Raw genomic sequence first — 20,892 nt, forward strand, 5'->3', positions numbered from 1 at the left:
ACTCAGATCCTTCCTGTTCTGCCCAGGAGTAGTCTGAACATATAACAGATTTGAGAACATCATTCCTTCTCAGGTTGGTTTATCCCCTTTCTAATGCATCTAGAAAATCAAAAAGAACGTACATTACGTTTTCACCAACTTGTCCATTATCAAAGCCATAAACCAGCACAAAATTAATTGCCACGGTTTAGCTCTGAAACGACACAACTAGTTCTGTCGGTTTTAATCTCTTTTTGTTTGGGGATTTAAGAACACACAAGCAACAGACTGTGACTTCATTGGTCAATTTAACATACGCAATGAGCTATTGCATTTTAGTGAAAGTTAAAACCACGAGTCACACATCCGCAAGGCAGTTTGGGTACGTTGACATCCAGAATCTCACAATTTAAGATTAAAAAATAGCTTCTACCATTTTATAAAAACCAAAACAGAAAAGAGCTGGAAATACATCGAAAACCAGTCACCGTGGGTAAAGAGGAATTCAGACCGGTTAGAGGTTTTGAGTACAGACCCTTTCATCAGATCCCATGAAGGGACATGCAACGCCAATCACCTGTTTTTCTCTTTACAGATTCCACACCAGAGACTTGAGCAGCAACATGTAGCCTGACACTCCCAGTGCAGTACTGAGGGAGTGCCGCACTGTCGGAGGGGCAGTACTGAGGGAGCGCCTCACTGTCGGAGGGGCAGTACTGAGGGAGCGCCGCACTGTCGGAGGGGCAGTACTGAGGGAGCGCCGCACTGTCGGAGGGGCAGTACTGAGGGAGCGCCGCACTGTCGGAGGGGCAGTACTGAGGGAGCGCCGCACTGTCGGAGGGGCAGTACTGAGGGAGCGCCGCACTGTCGGAGGGGCAGTCTTTTGAATGAGATGTTAAACCGAGGCCGTGTCTGCCCCCCAAGGTGGACATAAACGATCCCAGGGCACTATTTCGAAGAAGAGCAGGGGAGTTATTCCTGGTGTCTTGGGCCAATATCTATCCCTCAATCAACATCACTAAAACAGATTATCGGGTCATTATCACATTGCTATGTGTGGGAGCTTGTTGTGCGCACATTGGCTGCGTGTTTCCCACATTACAGCAGTGACTGCACTTCAAAAAGTACTTGATTGGATGTGAAGTGCTTTGGGATGCATGGTGGACTTGAAAGGCGCTATATAAATGCAAGTCTTTCTTTTTTCACTGACTATGCTGTGCATTTCCAGTGCCTTGTGTTTTATCTCAGTTTTTTAGCATTTGCAATTTGCTTTCTCTCTCGTTCAGCCTGACTCCAATGAAAACTGAACCAGTACGATATGAACAAATTGTGGAACTACACTTGCCATTTACACACTTTCTTTTTTTTTTAAAGTCACTTACAAAGGTTGAAGAACTGCCTTAAAAACAATAGTCTTCACAAAGACATCACCACCAGTTGTTCTCAGCGCCAGGTCCAAATAGCTAGCACCTTTCCGACCAGTGTTCTCTTAACTACATCAGTTGCCTGAATGGAATGATTGGCATTTCGATCCTGCACATATCCCCCCTCAAGTAGTTATCCAACCCCAACTAATATTACCAACTGCTTCAGTGGTGACATTGGTCCCATTTCATGAAGAGGCTGAAATGCTACAAATTGCCCCAAACAAAAGGTTTGTGAACAAAACAGGATTTTGTTTTTCTAATAACTATAAGCAGAGTTCCTCAGGGTAGTGTCCTAGGCCCAACCATCTTCAGCTGTTTCATCAATGACCTTCCCCCCATCACAAGATCAGAAGTGGGGATGTTCGCTGATGACTGCACAGTGTTCAGTTCCATTCACAACTCCTCAGATAATGGAGCAGTCCGTGCTCACATCCAGCAAGACCTGGACAACATTCAGGCTTGGGCTGATCAGTGGCAAGTAACATTCGCGCCACACAAGTGCCAGGCAATGACCATCTCCAACAAGCGAGAGTCTAACCACCGCCCCTTGATATTCAACAACATTACCATCACCGAATCCCCCACCATCAACATCCTGGGGGTCACCATTGACCAGAAACTTAAATGGACCAGCCACATAAATACTGTGGCTACAAGAGCGGGTCAGAGGCTGGGTATTCTGTGGTGAGTGTCTCACCTCCTGACTCCCCAAAGCCTTTCCACCATCTACAAGGCACAAGTCAGGAGTGTGATGGAACACTCTCCACTTGCCTGGATGAGTGCAGCTCCAACAACACTCGAGAAGCTCGACACCATCCAGGACAAAGCAGCCGCTTGATCAACACCCCATCCACCACCTTCAACACTCACTCCCTCCACCACCGGCGCCCCCTGGCTGCAGTGTGTACCATCTACAAGATGCACTGCAGCAACTCGCCAAGGCTTCTTCGGCAGCACCTCCCAAACCCGCGACCTCTACCACCTAGAAGGACAAGGGCAGCAGGCGCATGGGAACACCACCACCTCCACGTTCCCCTCCCAGTCACACACCATCCTGACTGGGAAATATATCGGCCGTTCCTTCATCATCGCTGGGTCACAATCCTGGAACTCCCTCCCTAACAGCACTGTGGGAGCACCTTCACCACACGGACTGCAGCGGTTCAAGAAGGCGGCTCACCACCACCTTCTCAAGGGGCAATTAGTGACGGGCAATAAATGCCGGCCTTGCCAGCGACGCCCACATCCCGGGAACGAATAAAACAAAGCTGCAACAGATGGTCACACAGGGATCGGTTATAAATGATGTTTGGAAGAAGAGTTTCACACAGAGATCAAACTCAACTTTTCAGACAAAAACAAGTGCTCGGTAACAATAGTTGCAAGGAAGCATTTGAAATATGTTCACTTACAATATTTAGTTTAAACATAATAATAGAAAGGTAGCGTTTATATTCACACGAGTAATTAGGCATTACACCCCAGCTTTCAGATTGACCCAACTGTAATCCATGTTTTATGACCAACTAAAATGTTTTCAATGGTAGATACATTTTTCATAAGAGTACCACCATCGGTCTCAGCCTACAAAGGGGTTACATGGTTTTGTTTGAAGATGGATTTGGAGGACATCCGGGCTGGGGAAGAGAGGGAAGAGGGGGAAAGAGAGAGGGGGAGACTAACAGGGAAGAATAAAGTCCAGTTCTGCAAAGGGTGTCACAGGATGTGGAGCCAAGGCAGGTGGCTGGAGCCCAGATACAGATCAGCCTTGATCTTATTGAATGGCGGAACAGGCTGAATAGCCTCCTCTGGTTTCCACATTCCTAATATAGTTAGCATTCTTCAACAAGCTATCCAATTTTGGGTTTGCACTTTGACACCAGCTAATCCAAGAATCACCCTCGCTTTCGAGAGAGTTTTTTGAATGAGGCGGAAGGGGATGAAGTCCGCATTTTAATCACAGCCCACGCTAAACAGCAACAGTTACTTTCATTCAAATGTTTAATATTTAACAAAGTAAAGCAATGCCAGGGTGTGATGCAATATCAAACTATGGGGTGATGCTAACCAGAGGCTAGATGTCAGACATGGGCAGCACTCTCGTCTGAGTCAGAAGGTTGTGAGTTCAAGTTTCACTCCAGAGACCGGAGCACAAATTCTAGGCTGACACTAGAGTGCAGTGCTGAGGGAGCGCTGCACTGTCGGAGGGGCAGTGCTGAGGGAGTGCTGCACTGTCGGAGGGGCAGTGCTGAGGGAGTGCTGCACTGTCGGAGGGGCAGTGCTGAGGGAGTGCTGTACTGTCGGAGGGGCAGTGCTGAGGGAGTGCTGCACTGTCGGAGGGGCAGTGCTGAGGGAGTGCTGCACTGTCGGAGGGCCAGTGATGAGGGAGTGCTGCACTGTCGGAAGGGCAGTGCTGAGAGAGCCCTGCACTGTCGGAGGGCCAGTGCTGAGGGAGTGCTGCACTGTCGGAGGGCCAGTGCTGAGGGAGTGCTGCACTGTCGGAGGGCCAGTGCTGAGGGAGTGCTGCACTGTCGGAGGGCCAGTGCTGAGGGAGTGCTGCACTGTCGGAGGGCCAGTGCTGAGGGAGTGCTGCACTGTCGGAGGGCCAGTGCTGAGGGAGTGCTGCACTGTCGGAGGGCCAGTGCTGAGGGAGTGCTGCACTGTCGGAGGGCCAGTGCTGAGGGAGTGCTGCACTGTCGGAGAGGCCGCCTTTGTGATGAGACGCTAAACCGAGGCCCCGTCTGCTCCCTCGGGTAAATTTAAAAGATCCCACAGCACTATTTCGAAGAGCAGGAACTTTCTCCCCGGTGACCTGGGGCCAATATTTAATCGCTCAACCAACATTACCAGAACAGATTATCTGGTCATTGCTGTGTGTGGGAGCTTGCTGTGCGCAAATCGGCTGCTGTGTTTCGTACATTACAACAGTGATAAAACTTCAAAAACTGCTTCATTGGCTATAAAGCGCTTTGGGACGTCCTCAGATCATGCAAGATGTTGCAGAAATACAAGATTTTTCTTTTAATTCTCCCTTCCCTCATGTGCGAAAGCATTTGATGGAGTGTGTGTCAACCTGCTGCAGAGAGCAGCCGCAGTGGCAAGGGGAGGCGAGGGCCCAATTGGAGCATTGTTTGAGGCAGGGAAAATGTACATAGCTCACAGGAGGATATGTATCAGCAGGAAAGGAAATGCCAAAGTCCAGACACTCTCTCGATATGGAGCATTTCAAATACTCGGTGTTCACAGTAAAGCCAGCATTAATGAGCCATTTTTATGATCTGCCTTAAGCTCAAACAAGTTCAGACAAGTTGGACTGCAATCTCACATGGGGCACTGTGCAAAGATTTTCCCGGGTGGAAAAGGTGGAACATAAAACATTCTACATGAATCACAGCATTTTGGAGAATGCAAATGTTTTTGAAATTAAAATGAAATAACATCACAGTCAACCCATTTTAAAGGCATTCATTTTGAGTCAAGCACACAGACTTTAATCCACCTCTTCTTCAGAACCAGAGGCGACATAAAAAAGCATTTTTTTTTAAAAAATATACGCAGCGAGTTATTGTGATCGGGAACGCGCTGCCTGAAAGGGAGGTGGGAGCAGATTCAATAGTAACTTTCAAACGGGAAATTGGGTAAATACTCAAAGGGAAAAAATTACAGGGCTACAGGGAAAGGGCCAGTGAGTGGGACTGATTGGATCGCTCGTTCACAGGCACGATGGGCCGAATGGCCTTCTTCTGTGCTGCGTCGTTCTATGATTCTCAGTCCTTCGCAATGCTCAGATAGAGCGTTGCTCCCATCATTCACCAAGGCCCCGCATGCCCCGCGGTCCTCTCCGCACCGATCCCCGCGCACACTGTACGGATCATTCACCAAGGCCCCGCATGCCCCGCGGTCCTCTCCGCACCGATCCCCGCGCACACTGTACGGGGCAAATACATTTCTCTCAGCTGGAGGGTGAGGGAAGGAGTCTCATTAACCGGGGCCGCCGTGAAATGGCCCACTCCAGCAAAATGCAGCCCAATATTACTGTAGAGGTGGCAGGATTAGTTTCTCTTGGGTTCAGACAATATTCTGGAGCACTGTGTACAATTCTGGGCACATAGAAACATAGAAAATAGGTGCAGGAGCAGGCCATTCGGCCCTTCGAGCCTGCACCACCATTCAATAAGATCATGGCTGATCATTCACCTCAGTACCCCTTTCCTGCTTTCTCTCCATACCCCTTGATCACTTTAGCCGTAAGGGTCATATCTAACTCCCTTTTGAATAGATCTAACGAACTGGCCTCAACAACTCTCTGTGGTAGAGAATTCCACAGGTTCACAATTCTCTGAATGAAGAAGTTTCTCCTCATCTCGGTCCTAAATGGCTTACCCCTTGTCCTTAGACTGTGACCCCTGGTTCTGGACTTCCCCAACATCTGGAACATTCGTCCTGCATCTAACCTGTCCAATCCCGTCAGAATTTTATATGTTTCCAAGAGATCCCCTCTCATTCTTCTGAACTCCAGTGAATATATAAGCCTAGTCGATCCAGTCTTTCTTCATATGTCAGTCCTGCCATCACCTGCAGTCTGGTGAACCTTCGCTGCACTTCAATAGCAAGAATGTCCTTCCTCAGATTAGGAGACCAAAATTGTACACAATATTCAAGGTGTGGCCTCACCAAGGCCCTGTACAACTGCAGTAACACCTCCCTGCTCCTGTACTCAAATCCCCTCGCTATGAAGGCCAACATGTCATTTGTTTTCTTTACTGCCTGCTGTACCTGCATGCCAACTTTCAATGACTGATGTACCATGACACCCAGGTCTCATTGCACCTCCCCTTTTCCTAATCTGTCACCATTCAGATAATATTCTGCCTTCCTGTATTTGCCCTCAAAGTGGATAACCTCACATTTATCCACATTATACTGCATCTGCCATGTATTTGCCCACTTACCTAACCTATCCAAGTCACCCTGCACCTCTTAGCATCCTCCTTACAGCTCACACTGCCACCCAGCTTAGTGTCATCTGCAAACTTGGAGACATTACATTCAATTCCTTCGTCTAAATCATTAATGTATATCGTAAATAGCTGGGGTCCCAGCACTGAACCTTGCGGTACCCCACTAGTCACTGCCTGCCATTCTGAAAAGTACCTGTTTATTCCCACTCTTTGCTTCCTGTCTGCCAACCAGTTCTCTATCCACGTCAGTACATTACCCCCAATACCATGTGCTTTAATTTTGCACACCAATCTCTTGTGTGGGACCTTGTCAAAAGCCTTTTGAAAGTCCAAATACACCACATCCACTGGTTCTCCCTTGTCCATTATACTAGTTACATCCTCAAAAAATTCTAGAAGATTTGTCAAGCCTGATTTCCCTTTCATAAATCCATGCTGACTTGGACCGGTCCTGTCACTGATTTCCAAATGCGCTGTTATTACATCTTTAATAATTGATTCCAACATTTTCCCCACTACCGATGTCAGGCTGACCGGTCTATAATTACCCGTTTTCTCTCCCTCCTTTTTTAAAAAGTGGGGTTACATTGGCTACCCTCCAGTCCATACGAACTGATCCAGAGTCTATAGAATGTTGGAAAATGACCACCAATGCATCCACTATTTCTAGGGCCACTTCCTTAAGTACTCTGGGATGCAGACTATCAGGCCCCGGGGATTTATCGGCCTTCAATCCCATCAATTTTCCTAACACAATTTCCTAACTAATAAGGGTTTCCTTCAGTTCCTCCTTCTTGCTAGACCCTCGGTCCCCTATTATTTTTGGGAGGTTATTCGTGTCGTCCTTAGTGAAGACAAAAGGATATATTGGCCTTGGAGGGAGTGCAGCATAGGTTTACCACAATGATACCCGCACTCCAAGGGTTAAGTTATGAGGAGAGATTACACAAATTAGGGTTGTATTACCTAGCATTTAAAAGGTTAAGGGGTGATCTGATCGAAGTTTTCAGGATATTCAGGGGAGCAGATAGAGTAGATCGAGAGACTGTTCCCGCTGGTTGGGGAGTCTGGGACTCGGGGGCAGAGTCTAAAAATTAGAGCCAGACCTTTCAGGAGTGAAGTTAGGAACACCAATTCTAATTCCTAATTTCCTAATGTCTGAAAGATGTGGCTCTAATTTTGAGACTATGCTCCCTAGTACACACACAGGACGGTAGAATTTTGGAACTCTCTTCCGCAAACAGCAATTAATGCTCGATCAATTATTAATTTTCAATCGGAGATTAATAGCTCTTTGCTAACCAAAGGTATTAAGGGATATGGGCCCAAGGCGGATAGATGGAGTTAGGTTGCAGATCATCCACAATCTCATTGAATGGCGGATCAGGCAGAATGGTATCCTCCTGTTGCAATCTTTTTATAGTTGCTGCAATTTAAGAATTAAGACCAGACTGCATCACCCGCCATGTGCAGGCGTGGGTGCACTCTGCTCCATTTCTGGGACCTCTGCCCACACTTGCCCTTGGTCTGAATGGCTGTTAAAACAGCTCGAGGTTTTCATGCCTTTCCTAACCTGGAGAGTGTGGCAAGACTCAGCAGGATTGGACCATGTGTGCATGGGTTGGGACATCAGCCGGTACAGTGGCCACACCGGTATTGTGGCATCTCCGCTGCCGTGCACAGCTCTGTCCCTGTGCTGGCTCGTGAAGCAAACTCGAGCAATCCAAACTCTTACTGTCACAGGGAGAGAAGACCCGAGCAGCCCAATTATGCTCTGTTTTCTGCCCCCCCCTCCCCCCTTACATGAAGTTACACAACATGGACCATTTTCCATACCGCGGGAGCCTACTATCAGTAAGGGCAGGCATCGATGACGAGGTCCAACACCGCCTCCAGTTCGCCAGCGCAGCCTTCGGTCGCTTGAGGAAGAGAGTGTTCGAAGACCAGGCCCTCAAATCTGGCACCAAGCTTATGGTCTACAGGGCTGTAGTGATATCCACCCTCCTGTATGGCTCAGAGTCGTGGACTATATACAGTAGACATCACAAAGCATTAGAGAAATACCACCAGCGCTGCCTCCAAAAGATTCTGTAAATCTATTGGGAGGACGGACACACCGATGTCAGTGTTCTCGATCAGGCCAGCATCGAAGCACTGACCACACTCGACCAGCTCCACTGGGCGGGCCACATTGTCCGCATGCCCGACACGAGACTCCCAAAGCAAGCGCTCTACTCAGAACTCCTACACAGCAAGCGAGCCCCAGGTGGGCAGAGGAAACGTTACAAGGACACCCTCAAAGCCTCCCTGATAAAGTGCAACATCCCCACTGACACCTGGGGGGTCCCTGGCCCAAGACCGCCCTAAGTGGAGGAAGTGCATCCGGGAGGGCACTGAGCACCTCGAGTCTCGTTGCCGAGAGCGTGCAGAAACCCAGCGCAGGCAGCGGAAGGAGCGTGCGGCAAACCAGTCCCACCCTCCCCTTCCCTCAACCACTGTCTGTCCCACCTGTGACAGGGACTGTGGTTCCCGTATTGGACTGTTCAGTCACCCAAGGACTCACTTTTAGAGTGGAAGCAAGTCTCCCTCGATTTGGAGGGACTGCCTCTGATGATGAATGAAGCTACCAGCAAACGTCACTCTGTTGCGAGCACACTGAGCTAATCCTAACCCCACCGCCCCCCACCCCCCTGCCCTTTCAGTAAGGTGTGAGTGAGCAACACCAATAGCAATTGCCCATTTCCACCGCTACTGAAATCCCGGCATGCAGTTTTGATCTCCCTATTTAAAGGAAGGATATATTTGCATTGAAGGCTGTTCAGAGAAGTTTGATTCCGGAGGTGAAGGGGTTGACTGAAGATAGGTTGAGTAGGTTGGGCCTATACTCATTGGAGTTTAGAAGACTGAGAGGTGATCTTATTGAAACATATAAGATTCTGAGGGGCCTCGACAAGGTGGATGCAGAGAGGATGTTTCTCCTCGTGGGAGAGACTAAAACTAGGGGACATAGTTTCCAGAATAAGGGGCCGCCCATTTAAAACGGTGATGAGGAGGAATTTCTTCTCTCAGAGGGTTGTAAAACTGTGGAATTCCCTGCCCCAGAGAGCTGTGGAGGCTGGGTGATTGAATATATTTAAGGCGGAGATAGACAGATTTTTGAGCGATAAGGGAGTGAGGGGTTATGGGGAGCGGGCGGGGAAGTGGAGCCGAGTCCATGATCAGATCAGCCACGATCTTACTGAATGGCGGAGCAGGCTCGAGGGGCCAAATGGCCGACTCCTGCTCCTCTTTCTTATGTTCTTATGATGGGCAGAGCGCTGCTCGGCACGGCAGAGAGATGTCCACTTGTGGAGAAGTGAAACGGAGAAACACAAGGCAACTGTACACATTCGGAGAAGGAATCAGTTTCGTCCCAGAATATACAATGAAGACATATATAGTACCATAAAAGTTAGAGCGTGTGTAATCAAGTACTTCAACATCCGTACGTTTTCAACACAAGGCTGATTTTGCAGTAAAGTTTAACTTTTTTTTTTTAAAAACTAAAAGAACTCTCCGTTCCGAGGGATCGCAATGGGTCACGGGGAGCGCGACCTCAAGGGTAAAAATTCAGAGTCACTGGAAGTACTACATGCCCCCTGGGGTACAGCCTGGAGGTCAGGGGGCAGGGAAGGAGCACCTGGCTCCCCCGGCCTGGGCAGAGTCAATGTGGTGGGCATGGTTTCCATGGTGCTGATGGTGGCTGCCTTCTCCAGCGAGGACACGGATTGTAAATCCAACGGGGAGAGAGGCGCTGAGACTGAGGTCACGGGGCTGAACTCTCCCTCGGGGTGAAACAGGATGTTTGTTTCCGACCTCTTCAGAAGGTTAGACTCCATCGAGGAAAATTTGGGCAGGCTGTTGGTTCTAGGCGTATCTTTGGACATTTCACAACTGCTTGAAAAGGTTCCTGCAATAAAAGGGGCAAGAAAAAAAAAAATGGAGAACGAGGCACACACAACACTAGAGGTATACTGGTTTGTCGTGGTTCACTATCAAATTGTTTAGTGGCAAACAATACATTCAAGGACTAGAATTCCCTGCCAGAAAGATGGAGGACTTGCATTTATATAGCGCCTTTCATGATCTCAGGACGTCCCAAAGCGCTTCACAGACCAATGAATTATTTTTTGACGTGCAGTCACTGTTGTAATGTGGGAAACGCGGCAGCCAATTTGCGCACAGCAAGCTCCCACAAACAGCAATGTGATAATGACCAGATAACCTGTTATGGTGACGTTGGTGGAGGAACAAATATCGGGTCGTCTTCTTAGGCAGTGCCCCGGAGTCGAGGATGACTGATATGAGTTGTCAGGTGACCGATGAGTCCTACAGTCTCTGTCGCAGGTGGGGCAGACGGTGGTGGAAGGGGCGGGTGGGTGGGGGGGGGCTTGGATTGTCGTGCGCTCCTTCCGCTGTTTGCGCGTGCTCCCGGCGACAAGGCTCGAGGTGCTCGGCGCCCTCCCGGATGCACTTCCTCCACTTAGGGCGGACTGGTCTTTGGCCAGGGGCTCCCAGGTGTCGGTGGGGATGTTGCACTTTATCAGGGAGGCTTTGAGGGTGGTCCCTGTAACGTTTACTCTGCCCACCTGGGGCTCGTTTGCCGTGTCGGAGCTCCGAGTAGAGCGCCTGCTTTGGGAGTCTCGTGTCGGGCATGCGGACGATGTGGCCCGCCCAGCGGAGCTGGTCGAGTGTGGTCAGTGCTGGGGATGTTGGCCTGAGCGAGAACACTGACATTGGTGTGCCTATCCTGCCAATGGATTTGCAGGGTTTTGCGGAGGCAGCGTTGGTGGTACTTCTCCAGTGCTTTGAGGTGCCTGCTGTACATAGTCCATGTCTCTGAGCTATATAGGAGGGCGAATATCACCACTGCCCTGTAGACCATGAGCTTGGTGCCAGGTTTGAGGTCCTGGTCTTCAAACACACTTTTCCTCAGGTGACCGAAGGCTGCGCTGGCGCACTGGAGGCGGTGTTGGACCTCATTGTCGATGTCTGCCCTTGTTGATAGCATGTATGAACAATGGTCCTCGTTGTCCAAGGCCTCGTCGTGGATTTTGATGACCAAGGGGCAGTACTGTGTGGCGGGGACAGGTTGGTAGAGGCCCTTTGTCTTACAAATATTTAGTGTAAGGCTCATACTCTCGTACGCTGCGGTAAAGGTGTCGACGATGGTTTGAGTTCGGCCGCCGAGCGTGCATCGTCTACCTATGGTAATTCGATGACAGAAGATGGGATGGGAGGTGACGGAGGCTGGAACAGATTCCCGTTTGTTCTGCAATTTAGCTCCACTCCAGCGGGGAGCTTGTTGAGAGTGAGATGGAGCATTGCAGTGAGGACGATGGAGAAGAGCGTTGGTGCGATGATGCAGCCCTGCTTGACCCCGGTCCGAACGTGGACTGTGGTGGATCCGCTGGTCAGGATCACGGCTTGCATATAATCGTGGAGCAGGCGGAGAATGGTGACAAACTTTTGAGGGCAGCCGAATCTGAGGAGGACGCTCCATAATCCCTCACAGTTGAAGGTGTCGAAGGCCTTTGTGAGGTCAAAGAAGGCCTTGTACAGCTGCTCCCTACATTTCTCCTGTATTTTACACGCGGTGAAGATCATGTCCATTGTGCCCCTTAGTGGGCAGAATCTGCATTGCGACTCTGGGAGGTGCTCTTCAGCCACAGGGAGAAGGCGATTGAGGATTCTTGCGATGACTGTGTGTGCACAAATATCGAGTAGGATGCCGGGAGCTTGCTGTGTGTAAAGTGGCTGCCACATTTCCTGCATTACAACAGTGACTACACTTCAAAAGTACTTCATTGGCTGTAAAGCGCTTTGGGACATCCGGAGGTTGTGAAAGGCGCTATATAAATGCAAGTCTTTCTTTATAAATTCATACACTTGCATCATAACATAGAAAGGTTGTAAATAAAAGAAGATACATGTGGTCCAGTTCGCTGGCAAAAGAAAGCTCAAAAAAACAGAAGCCATGACATAAAATGACAGCAATCGACACATTATCCAGGGACTCTCATCATTCACCAGGAAGTTATCTTTTCAGACAACCAAAGTGGGGTTTAAAAATATATAAAACAGGACATTCCACTTAAGCGAGGATGAGAATTTTAAAAATCGAGACATTGGCCAGATCAGGAGCCAATGTAGGTCAGTGAGCACAGGGGGTGATGGGTGAGCGGGACTGGGTGTGAGTTAGGACATGGTCAGTGAGCACAGGGGGTGATGGGGGAACGGGACTGGGTGTGAGTTAGGACACGATCAGTGAGCATAGGGGGTGATGGGTCAATGGGACTGGGTGTGAGTTAGGACATGGTCAGTGAGCACAGGGGGTGATGGGGGAACGGGACTGGGTGTGAGTTAGGACACGATCAGTGAGCATAGGGGGTGATGGGTCAAGGGGACTGGGTGTGAGTTAGGACATGGTCAGTGAGCACAGGGGGTGATGGGTCAATGGGACTGGGTGTGAGTTAGGACACGGTCAGTGAGCACAGGGGGTGATGGGTCAATGGGACTGGGTGTGAGTTAGGACACGGTCAGTGAGCACAGGGGGTGATGGGTCAATGGGACTGGGTGTGAGTTAGGACACGGTCAGTGAGCACAGGGGGTGATGGTCAATGGGACTGGGTGCGAGTTAGGACATGGTCAGTGAGCACAGGGGGTGATGGGTGAACGGGACTGGGTGTGAGTTAGAACACGGTCAGTGAGCACAGGGGGTGATGGGGGAACGGGACTCAGTGTGAGTTAGGACACGGTCAGTGAGCACAGGGGGTGATGGGTCAATGGGACTGGGTGTGAGTTAGGACACGGTCAGTGAGCACAGGGGGTGATGGGTGAACGGGACTGGGTGTGAGTTAGAACACGGTCAGTGAGCACAGGGGGTGATGGGGGAACGGGACTCAGTGTGAGTTAGGACACGGTCAGTGAGCACAGGGGGTGATGGGTGAGCGGGACTGGGTGTGAGTTAGGACACGGTCAGTGAGCACAGGGGGGGATGGGTGAGTGGGACTGGGTGTGAGTTAGGACACGGTCAGTGAGCACAGGGGGTGATGGGTGAGCGGGACTGGGTGTGAGTTAGGACACGGTCAGTGAGCACAGGGGGGGATGGGTGAGTGGGACTCGGTGTGAGTTAGGACACGGTCAGTGAGCACAGGGGGTGATGGGTGAGTGGGACTGAATGTGAGTTAGGACACGGGTCAGTGAGCACAGGGGGTGATGGGTGAGCGGGACACAGTGTGAGTTAGGACACGGTCAGTGAGCACAGGGGGTGATGGGTGAGCGGGACTCGGTGCGAGTTAGGACATGGTCAGTGAGCACAGGGGGTGATGGGGGAACGGGACTGGGTGTGAGTTAGGACACGATCAGTGAGCATAGGGGGTGATGGGTCAATGGGACTGGGTGTGAGTTAGGACATGGTCAGTGAGCACAGGGGGTGATGGGTCAATGGGACTGGGTGTGAGTTAGGACACGGTCAGTGAGCACAGGGGGTGATGGGTCAATGGGACTGGGTGTGAGTTAGGACACGGTCAGTGAGCACAGGGGGTGATGGGTCAATGGGACTGGGTGTGAGTTAGGACATGGTCAGTGAGCACAGGGGGTGATGGGTCAATGGGACTGGGTGTGAGTTAGGACACGGTCAGTGAGCACAGGGGGTGATGGGTGAACGGGACTGGGTGTGAGTTAGAACACGGTCAGTGAGCACAGGGGGTGATGGGGGAACGGGACTCAGTGTGAGTTAGGACACGGACAGTGAGCACAGGGTGTGATGGGTGAGTGGGACTGGGTGTGAGTTAGGACACGGTCAGTGAGCACAGGGGGTGATGGGTGAGTGGGACTGGGTGTGAGTTAGGACACGGTCAGTGAGCACAGGGGGTGATGGGTGAGTGGGACTCGGTGTGAGTTAGGACACGGTCAGTGAGCACAGGGGGTGATGGGTGAGTGGGACTTGGTGTGAGTTAGGACACGGGGTCAGTGAGCACAGGGGGTGATGGGTGAGTGGGACTGGGTGTGAGTTAGGACATGGGTCAGTGAGCATAGGGGGTGATGGGTCAATGGGACTGGGTGTGAGTTAGGACATGGTCAGTGAGCACAGGGGGTGATGGGTGAGTGGGACTTGGTGTGAGTTAGGACACGGGGTCAGTGAGCACAGGGGGTGATGGGTGAGTGGGACTGGGTGTGAGTTAGGACATGGGTCAGTGAGCACAGGGGGTGATGGGGGAACGGGACTCAGTGTGAGTTAGGACACGGTCAGTGAGCACAGGGGGTGATGGGTGAGTGGGACTGGGTGCGAGTTAAGACACGGGTCAGTGAGCATAGGGGGTGATGGGGGAACGGGACACAGTGTGAGTTAGGACACGGTCAGTGAGCACAGGGGGTGATGGGTGAGTGGGACTGAGTGTGAGTTAGGACACGGTCAGTGAGCACAGGGGGTGATGGGTGAGTGGGACTGGGTATGAGTTAGGACACGGTCAGTGAGCACAGGGGGTGATGGGTGAGCGGGACTCGGTGCGAGTTAGGACACGGGTCAGTGAGCACAGGGGGTGATGGGTCAATGGGACTGGGTGTGAGTTAGGACACGGGTCAGTGAGCACAGGGGGTGATGGGTGAGTGGGACTGGGTATGAGTTAGGACACGGTCAGTGAGCACAGGGGGTGATGGGTGAGTGGGACTGGGTATGAGTTAGGACACGGTCAGTGAGCATGGGGTGATGGGTGAGTGGGACTCGGTGCGAGTTAGGACACAGGTCAGTGAGCACAGGGGGTGATGGGTGAGCGGGACTGGGTGTGAGTTAGGACACGGGGCAGTGAGCACAGGGGGTGATGGATGAGTGGGACTGGGTGTGAGTTAGGACACGGGTCAGTGAGCACAGGGGGTGATGGGTGAACTGGAGTTAGAATACGGGCAGCAAATTTAGGGAGGATGGAAGCCTGGAGGTCGGCCAGGAGAGCATTGGAATAGTCGAGTCTGGAGGTAACAAAGGCACGGATGAGGGTTTCAGCAGCAGATGAGCTGAGGCAGGGATGGAGACGGGCGATGTTACAGAGGTGGAAATAGGTGGTTTCTGTGATGGAGAGGATATGGGGTCAGAAGCTCGGCTCGGGGTCAAATAGGATGTGAACAGTCTGGTTCAGCCTGAGACTGCGGCCAGAGAGGGCAATGCAACCAGTGGCTAGAGAACGGAGTTGATGGCGAGAACCAAAGACAATGGCTTTTGTCTTCCCAATGTTTAATTGGAGCAGAAAGCGGCTCATTGAGCACTAGATGTCGGACAGGCAGTCTGACAATGCAGAGGCAGTGGAGGGGTTGGGAGGTGCTGGGGGGCTATCGTCAGCACACCGATGGCACCTCATGTCTTCGGATGAATTCGCCAAGGTGAAGCATGTGGTTGAGGAATAGGCAGGAGCCAAGGATAGATCCTTAGGGGGACTCCAGAGGTAATGTTGCGGGGGGCGGGAAAGAGAAGCCATTGCGGTAATTCTCTGGCTATGACTGGATCGATAGGATTGGAACGAGGCAAGAGCAGTCCCACGCAGATGGACAACGGAGGAGAGACGCTGGAGGAGGAGGTGAGGTCAACCGTGTCAAAGGTTACGGAGAGGTTGAGGAGGGACAGCTTATCACGGTCACTGGCGCATAAGATGTAATGTGAGACTGGGATTAGGGCCGGTTTAGTGTTGTAGCAGGGGCGGAAACCTGATCAGAGCGATTCAAACATGGAGTTGCGGGAAAGATGGTCCCGGATTCGGGAGGAGACATATTCAAGGGCTCTGGAGACGAAAGGGAGGTTGGAGATGGGGCGATAGTTTGCAAGGGTGGAGGGGTCAAGAATGGGGTGATGCTGGCAGATTTGAAGGAGAGGGAACAGTTTACAATGTCAGCTAGCACGAGGACCAGGAAGAAAAGTTGCATGGTCAGCAGTTTAGTGAGAATAAGGTCGAGGGAGCAGGAAGTGGGTCAACGGACAAGATGAGCGGGGAAAGGGCACGAGGGGAGATCGGGGAGGGGGAACCTTTGTGGAAGTTGGCTCGGCGGGCTAGAAGGAGGAAGGGAAATGGCAAAGGTGGCTGAACTGATGGTCTCCATCTCCGCGACGAAGATGTGCAGGAGCTCCTCGCACTTGTTGGGAGGGGAGGGTGGAAGGGGCAGGGGGAGGAGTTTAAAAGGAGGCTGGCATTAGAGAAAAGAAGTCATGCAGTTATCTTTACATTCCAGGGCGATCTGAAGTAGTGAGCAGCTTTGGCCAATGAGAGTAGGACCCGATAAATGGCGAATGTGGTACAGCCAGATCTGGCAGTGAATGGCTAAACCAGTTGTGCACCATATACTTTCAAGTCTGCGTCCCTTGTACTTAAGGGAGTGGAGATCGGGGTCGTATCGGGGAGGGGGCCAGGGTCACACCGTGAGAGGGGGGGGGGGGCGAGGGTCACACCGCGAGAGGGGGGGGCCGCGAGGGTCACACCGCGAGGGGGGGGGCCGCGAGGGTCACACCGCGAGAGGGGGGGGCCGCGAGGGTCACACCGCGAGGGGGGGGGCCGCGAGGGTCACACCGCGAGAGGGGGGGGCCGCGAGGGTCACACCGCGAGAGGGGGGGGCCGCGAGGGTCACACCGCGAGAGGGGGGGGGCGAGGGATCACACCGCGGGGGGGGGGGGGGCGAGGGTCACACCACGAGAGTGGGGGGGGGGCGAGGGTCACACCGCGAGAAGGAGGGGGCGAGGGTCCCACCGCGAGAAGGGGGGGGCGAGGGTCACACCGCGAGAGGGGGGGGGGGGCGAGGGTCACACCGCGAGAGGGGAGGGGGGCGAAGGTCACACCGCGAGAGGGGAGGGGGGCGAGGGTCACACCGCGAGAGGGGAGGGGCGAGGGTCACACCGCGAGGGGGGGGGGGGCGAGGGTCCCATCGCGAGAAGGGGGAGGCGAGGGTCCCACCGCGAGAAGGGGGGGCGAGGGTCCCACCGCGAGAGGGGGGGAGGGGGGCGAGGGTCCCACCGCGAGAGGGGGGGGGGGGCGAGGGTCACACCGCGAGAGGGGGGGGGGCGAGGGTCACACCGCGAGAGGGGGGGGGCGAGGGTCACACCACGAGAGGGGGGGGGGGGCGAGGGTCCCACCGCGAGAGGGGGGGGGGGGCGAGGGTCCCACCGCGAGAAGAGGGGGGCGAGGGTCCCACCGCGAGAGGGGGGGGGGCGAGGGTCCCACCGCGAGGGGGGGGTGGCGAGGGTCCCACCGCGAGAGGGGGGGGGGGGCGAGGGTCCCACCGCGAGAGGGGGGAGGGGCGAGGGTCCCACCGCGAGAGGGGGGGGGGGCGAGGGTCCCACCGCGAGAGGGGGGGGGGGGGCGAGGGTCCCACCGCGAGAGGGGGGGGGGGCGAGGGTCACACCGCGAGAGCGGGCGAGGGGCCCACCGCGAGAGGGGGGGGGGGCGAGGGTCACACCGCGAGAGCGGGCGAGGGTCCCACTGGGGACAACTGCATTGAAGGTGGAAGAGAGGGTACGATTGAGAAGACCAATAGTGGCAGAAGTATCAAGGCGAATGGTGGGTCAAAGACTAGATAGTTGGGAGTTTGAAAGTACTGTTTTAATTGAATTGGAGGTCGGGGTAAGAAGGGAATATGAGAAAGAGAAAGAGAAGGAGTATTCTTCCAAGGGTGGACGCAGATGGATGTGGGAAGGGCGGGGGGGTTGAGTAGTGAAGCATACAAGGTGCACTGTGGGAGCACCTTCACCACACGGACTGCAACTCACCACCACCTTCTCAAGGGGCAATTAGGGATGGGCAATAAATGCCGGCCTTGTCAGCGACGCCCACATCCCGTAAACAAATTTTTAAAAAGTGACCACAGACTGTGTTGTCTGTGATTGAGATAATGCGCATAGAGATGGCAAGATCAAGGCTGTGGCCATGAATACCGGTACATGGGTTGGAGTTTATACAGTGTTAGAACTGGAGACGAATTGTCTACTCAGAATGATTCGGGGGGAGAGAGAGAGAGAGAGTGCATGTGTGATCTTTCCATTGTGATGCTGGCAAGCGACGGAACCTCCAGAGCGTGGCGTGACCACACGGATTAACGGGCACATTGGCCATCACCCCGTGAGCCAAGTTTCCAGCAAGGCCGCACTCTCAATGCAATCATCCACAATACTACGTGCAGTTTTGATTTCCATATTTACGAAAGGATATACTTGCTTTGGAGGCAGTTCAGAGAAGGTTCACTCGGTTGATTCCAGAGATGAGGGGTTTGACTAATGAGGAAAGGTTGAGGAGGTTGGGCCTCTACTCTTTGGAATTCAGAAGAATGAGAGGTGATCTTATCGAAACGTATAAGATTATGAGGGGGCTTGACAAAGTGGATGCAGAGAGGATGTTTCCACTGATGGGGGAGACTAGAACTAGAGGGCACGATCTTAGAATAAGGGGCCGCCCATTTAAAACTGAGATGAGGAGAAATTTCTTCTCTCAGAGGGTTGTAAATCTGTGGAACTCGCTGCCTCAGAGAGCTGTGGAAGCTGGGACATTGAATAAATTTAAGACAGAAATAGACAGTTTCTTAAACGATAAGGGGATAGGGGTTATGGGGAGTGGGCGGGGAAGTGGAGCTGAGTCCATGATCGGATCAGCCATGATCTTATTGAATGGCGGAGCAGGCTCGAGGGGCCGAATGGCCTACTCCTGCTCCTATTTCTTATGTTCTTAAAAACAAACCTGCCGTTTAATTCGTCAGAAGTTATAGCGAACCAACAAGCAGTCGTGCTGGGAGGGGATGCCGTAGGCAAAGCCTGTGACTCGATGACAGGTAGCCAAAGATGAAGGCGAATGGAGGTTCCACTCTCTTCCCAAAAAGATGTTTGCACGGACTCACGTTTGACGAGGAGAGAGAAGAAAAACACACTTTCTTTTTACCTTTTTGGATCAGTTTTTCATTTTTAATCTTCTGCACCTCATCGGTTATTTTCTGGACCAGGAAGTTCTGTGTGCCCTCGCGTCGGATAGAATTGATCAGGGTATCCAGGCCTTTGGGGTTTTCCGTTAGGTGATCCAGCAGCTTTCCTGCCTTCCGCCTGCTCGATATCTGGTGAGAAATCTCCTCCGTATCTTCCTTGGACAGGATCTTCTTCGCTCGCAAGAAGTCAAAGTGTCTTTCCGCGATGACTTTATCACATAGATAGGGCCGCAGTTTTTCCAAAGCCTACAAACCAGAAGGTGAAGACGTTAGTGAAGGCAGGCAGTAAGCTCTTGTGCCAAACGCCGACCTACATTTCCAGTCATTGAACACAGTACGTGTAACACATGAGCATAAGAACATAAGAAATAGGAACAGGAGTCGGCCATTCGGCCCCTCGAGCCTGCCCCGTCATTCAATGAGATCATGGCTGACCTGATCATGGACTCAGCTCCACTTCCCTGCCCGCTTCCCTTAACTCCCTTATCGCTCAAAAATCTGTCTATCTCCGCCTTAAATATATTCAATGACCCAGCCTCCACAGCTCTCTGGGGCACAAATTCCACAGATCCACAACCCTCAGGGAGAAGAAATTCCTCCTCATCTCCGATTTAAATGGGCGGCCCCTTATTCTGAAACTATGCCCCCTTGTTCTAGATTCCCCCACGAGGGGGAACATCCTCTCAGCATCTACCCTGTCGAGCCCCCTCAGAATCTTATACGTTTCAATGAGATCACTTCTCATTCTTCTAAACTCCAATGAATAGAGGCCCAACCTTTCCTCATAAGACAACCCCCTCATCCCAAGAATCAACCGAGTGAACCTTCTCTGAACTGCCTCCAAAGCAAGTATATCCTTCCTTAAATAAGGAGACCAAAACTGTACGCAGTACTCCAGGTGCGGCCTCACCAACGCCCGGTACAGTTGGAGCAGGACTTCCCTACGTGTCGTTGAAATTCAGAGACATTCAGAACAGCAACTTTTGGAAAAATCTTCAGCGAACACTGTAGCAAGATTGAAACTTGCCAAGATATTATTTCCCTGTCTTTTCCAGCAACGCTGCACTCCTCCTCAATAAAGGTAGTCTCTCCCTCTCCGCCGTTCCCCTACTTTCGTCAGCAGGCCAGCTCAGGGTCAACCCTCCCCTTTCCACATGGTTCGAGGAAAGTTACTGGTTGATCAGCATCTCCCCACAGCAACTGCATCCTCAGTGTCGGAGTGAAGACTCGTACAGCCGCCAACCTTTAAACTCATTTCATTCCCCAATCTCAATGCCACAGAACTTCTTATTTGCGTCAGGCTTTTCCTCCTCTGTCAATCTGCAGATTTTTATAAACCCGTGCGTCCCATCCCTTAGTGACTTCCTGACGTACCGGACATCTGTCATCCTCGTACTGTCACAAATCGGGATTGTTTGACCATTTTGCTCACAGGGAAGGAGAGAGTAGAGTATTTTCGAACAGGGGAAGAGACCAGGAACTGTGGAGGAGCAGAGAGGTTCAAGTACAGAAAGCATTTAAAAAAAACTAATGGACAGGTACAA

At 52.1% G+C, this 20,892-nt stretch overlaps 1 protein-coding gene across 1 annotated transcript in view; it reads right to left on the minus strand.

The window, feature by feature from the left end:
- Positions 1–9,118: 9,118 nt before the first annotated feature.
- The window catches only part of bcl10 (BCL10 immune signaling adaptor), a 35,646-nt gene continuing 23,872 nt past the window's right edge, over positions 9,119–20,892 (minus strand). The window contains exons 2-3 of the mRNA XM_070885955.1: positions 19,309–19,594; positions 9,119–10,316 (exon numbers count right to left, since the gene is read on the minus strand). Of these exons, the coding sequence (XP_070742056.1) occupies positions 9,946–10,316; positions 19,309–19,594 (657 nt within the window). The 3' untranslated portion in view covers positions 9,119–9,945. The remainder of the gene's footprint in view (positions 10,317–19,308; positions 19,595–20,892) is intronic.

This window comes from Pristiophorus japonicus, chromosome 8 (assembly GCF_044704955.1).
Source record: "Pristiophorus japonicus isolate sPriJap1 chromosome 8, sPriJap1.hap1, whole genome shotgun sequence".
NCBI lineage: Eukaryota > Metazoa > Chordata > Chondrichthyes > Pristiophoridae > Pristiophorus > Pristiophorus japonicus.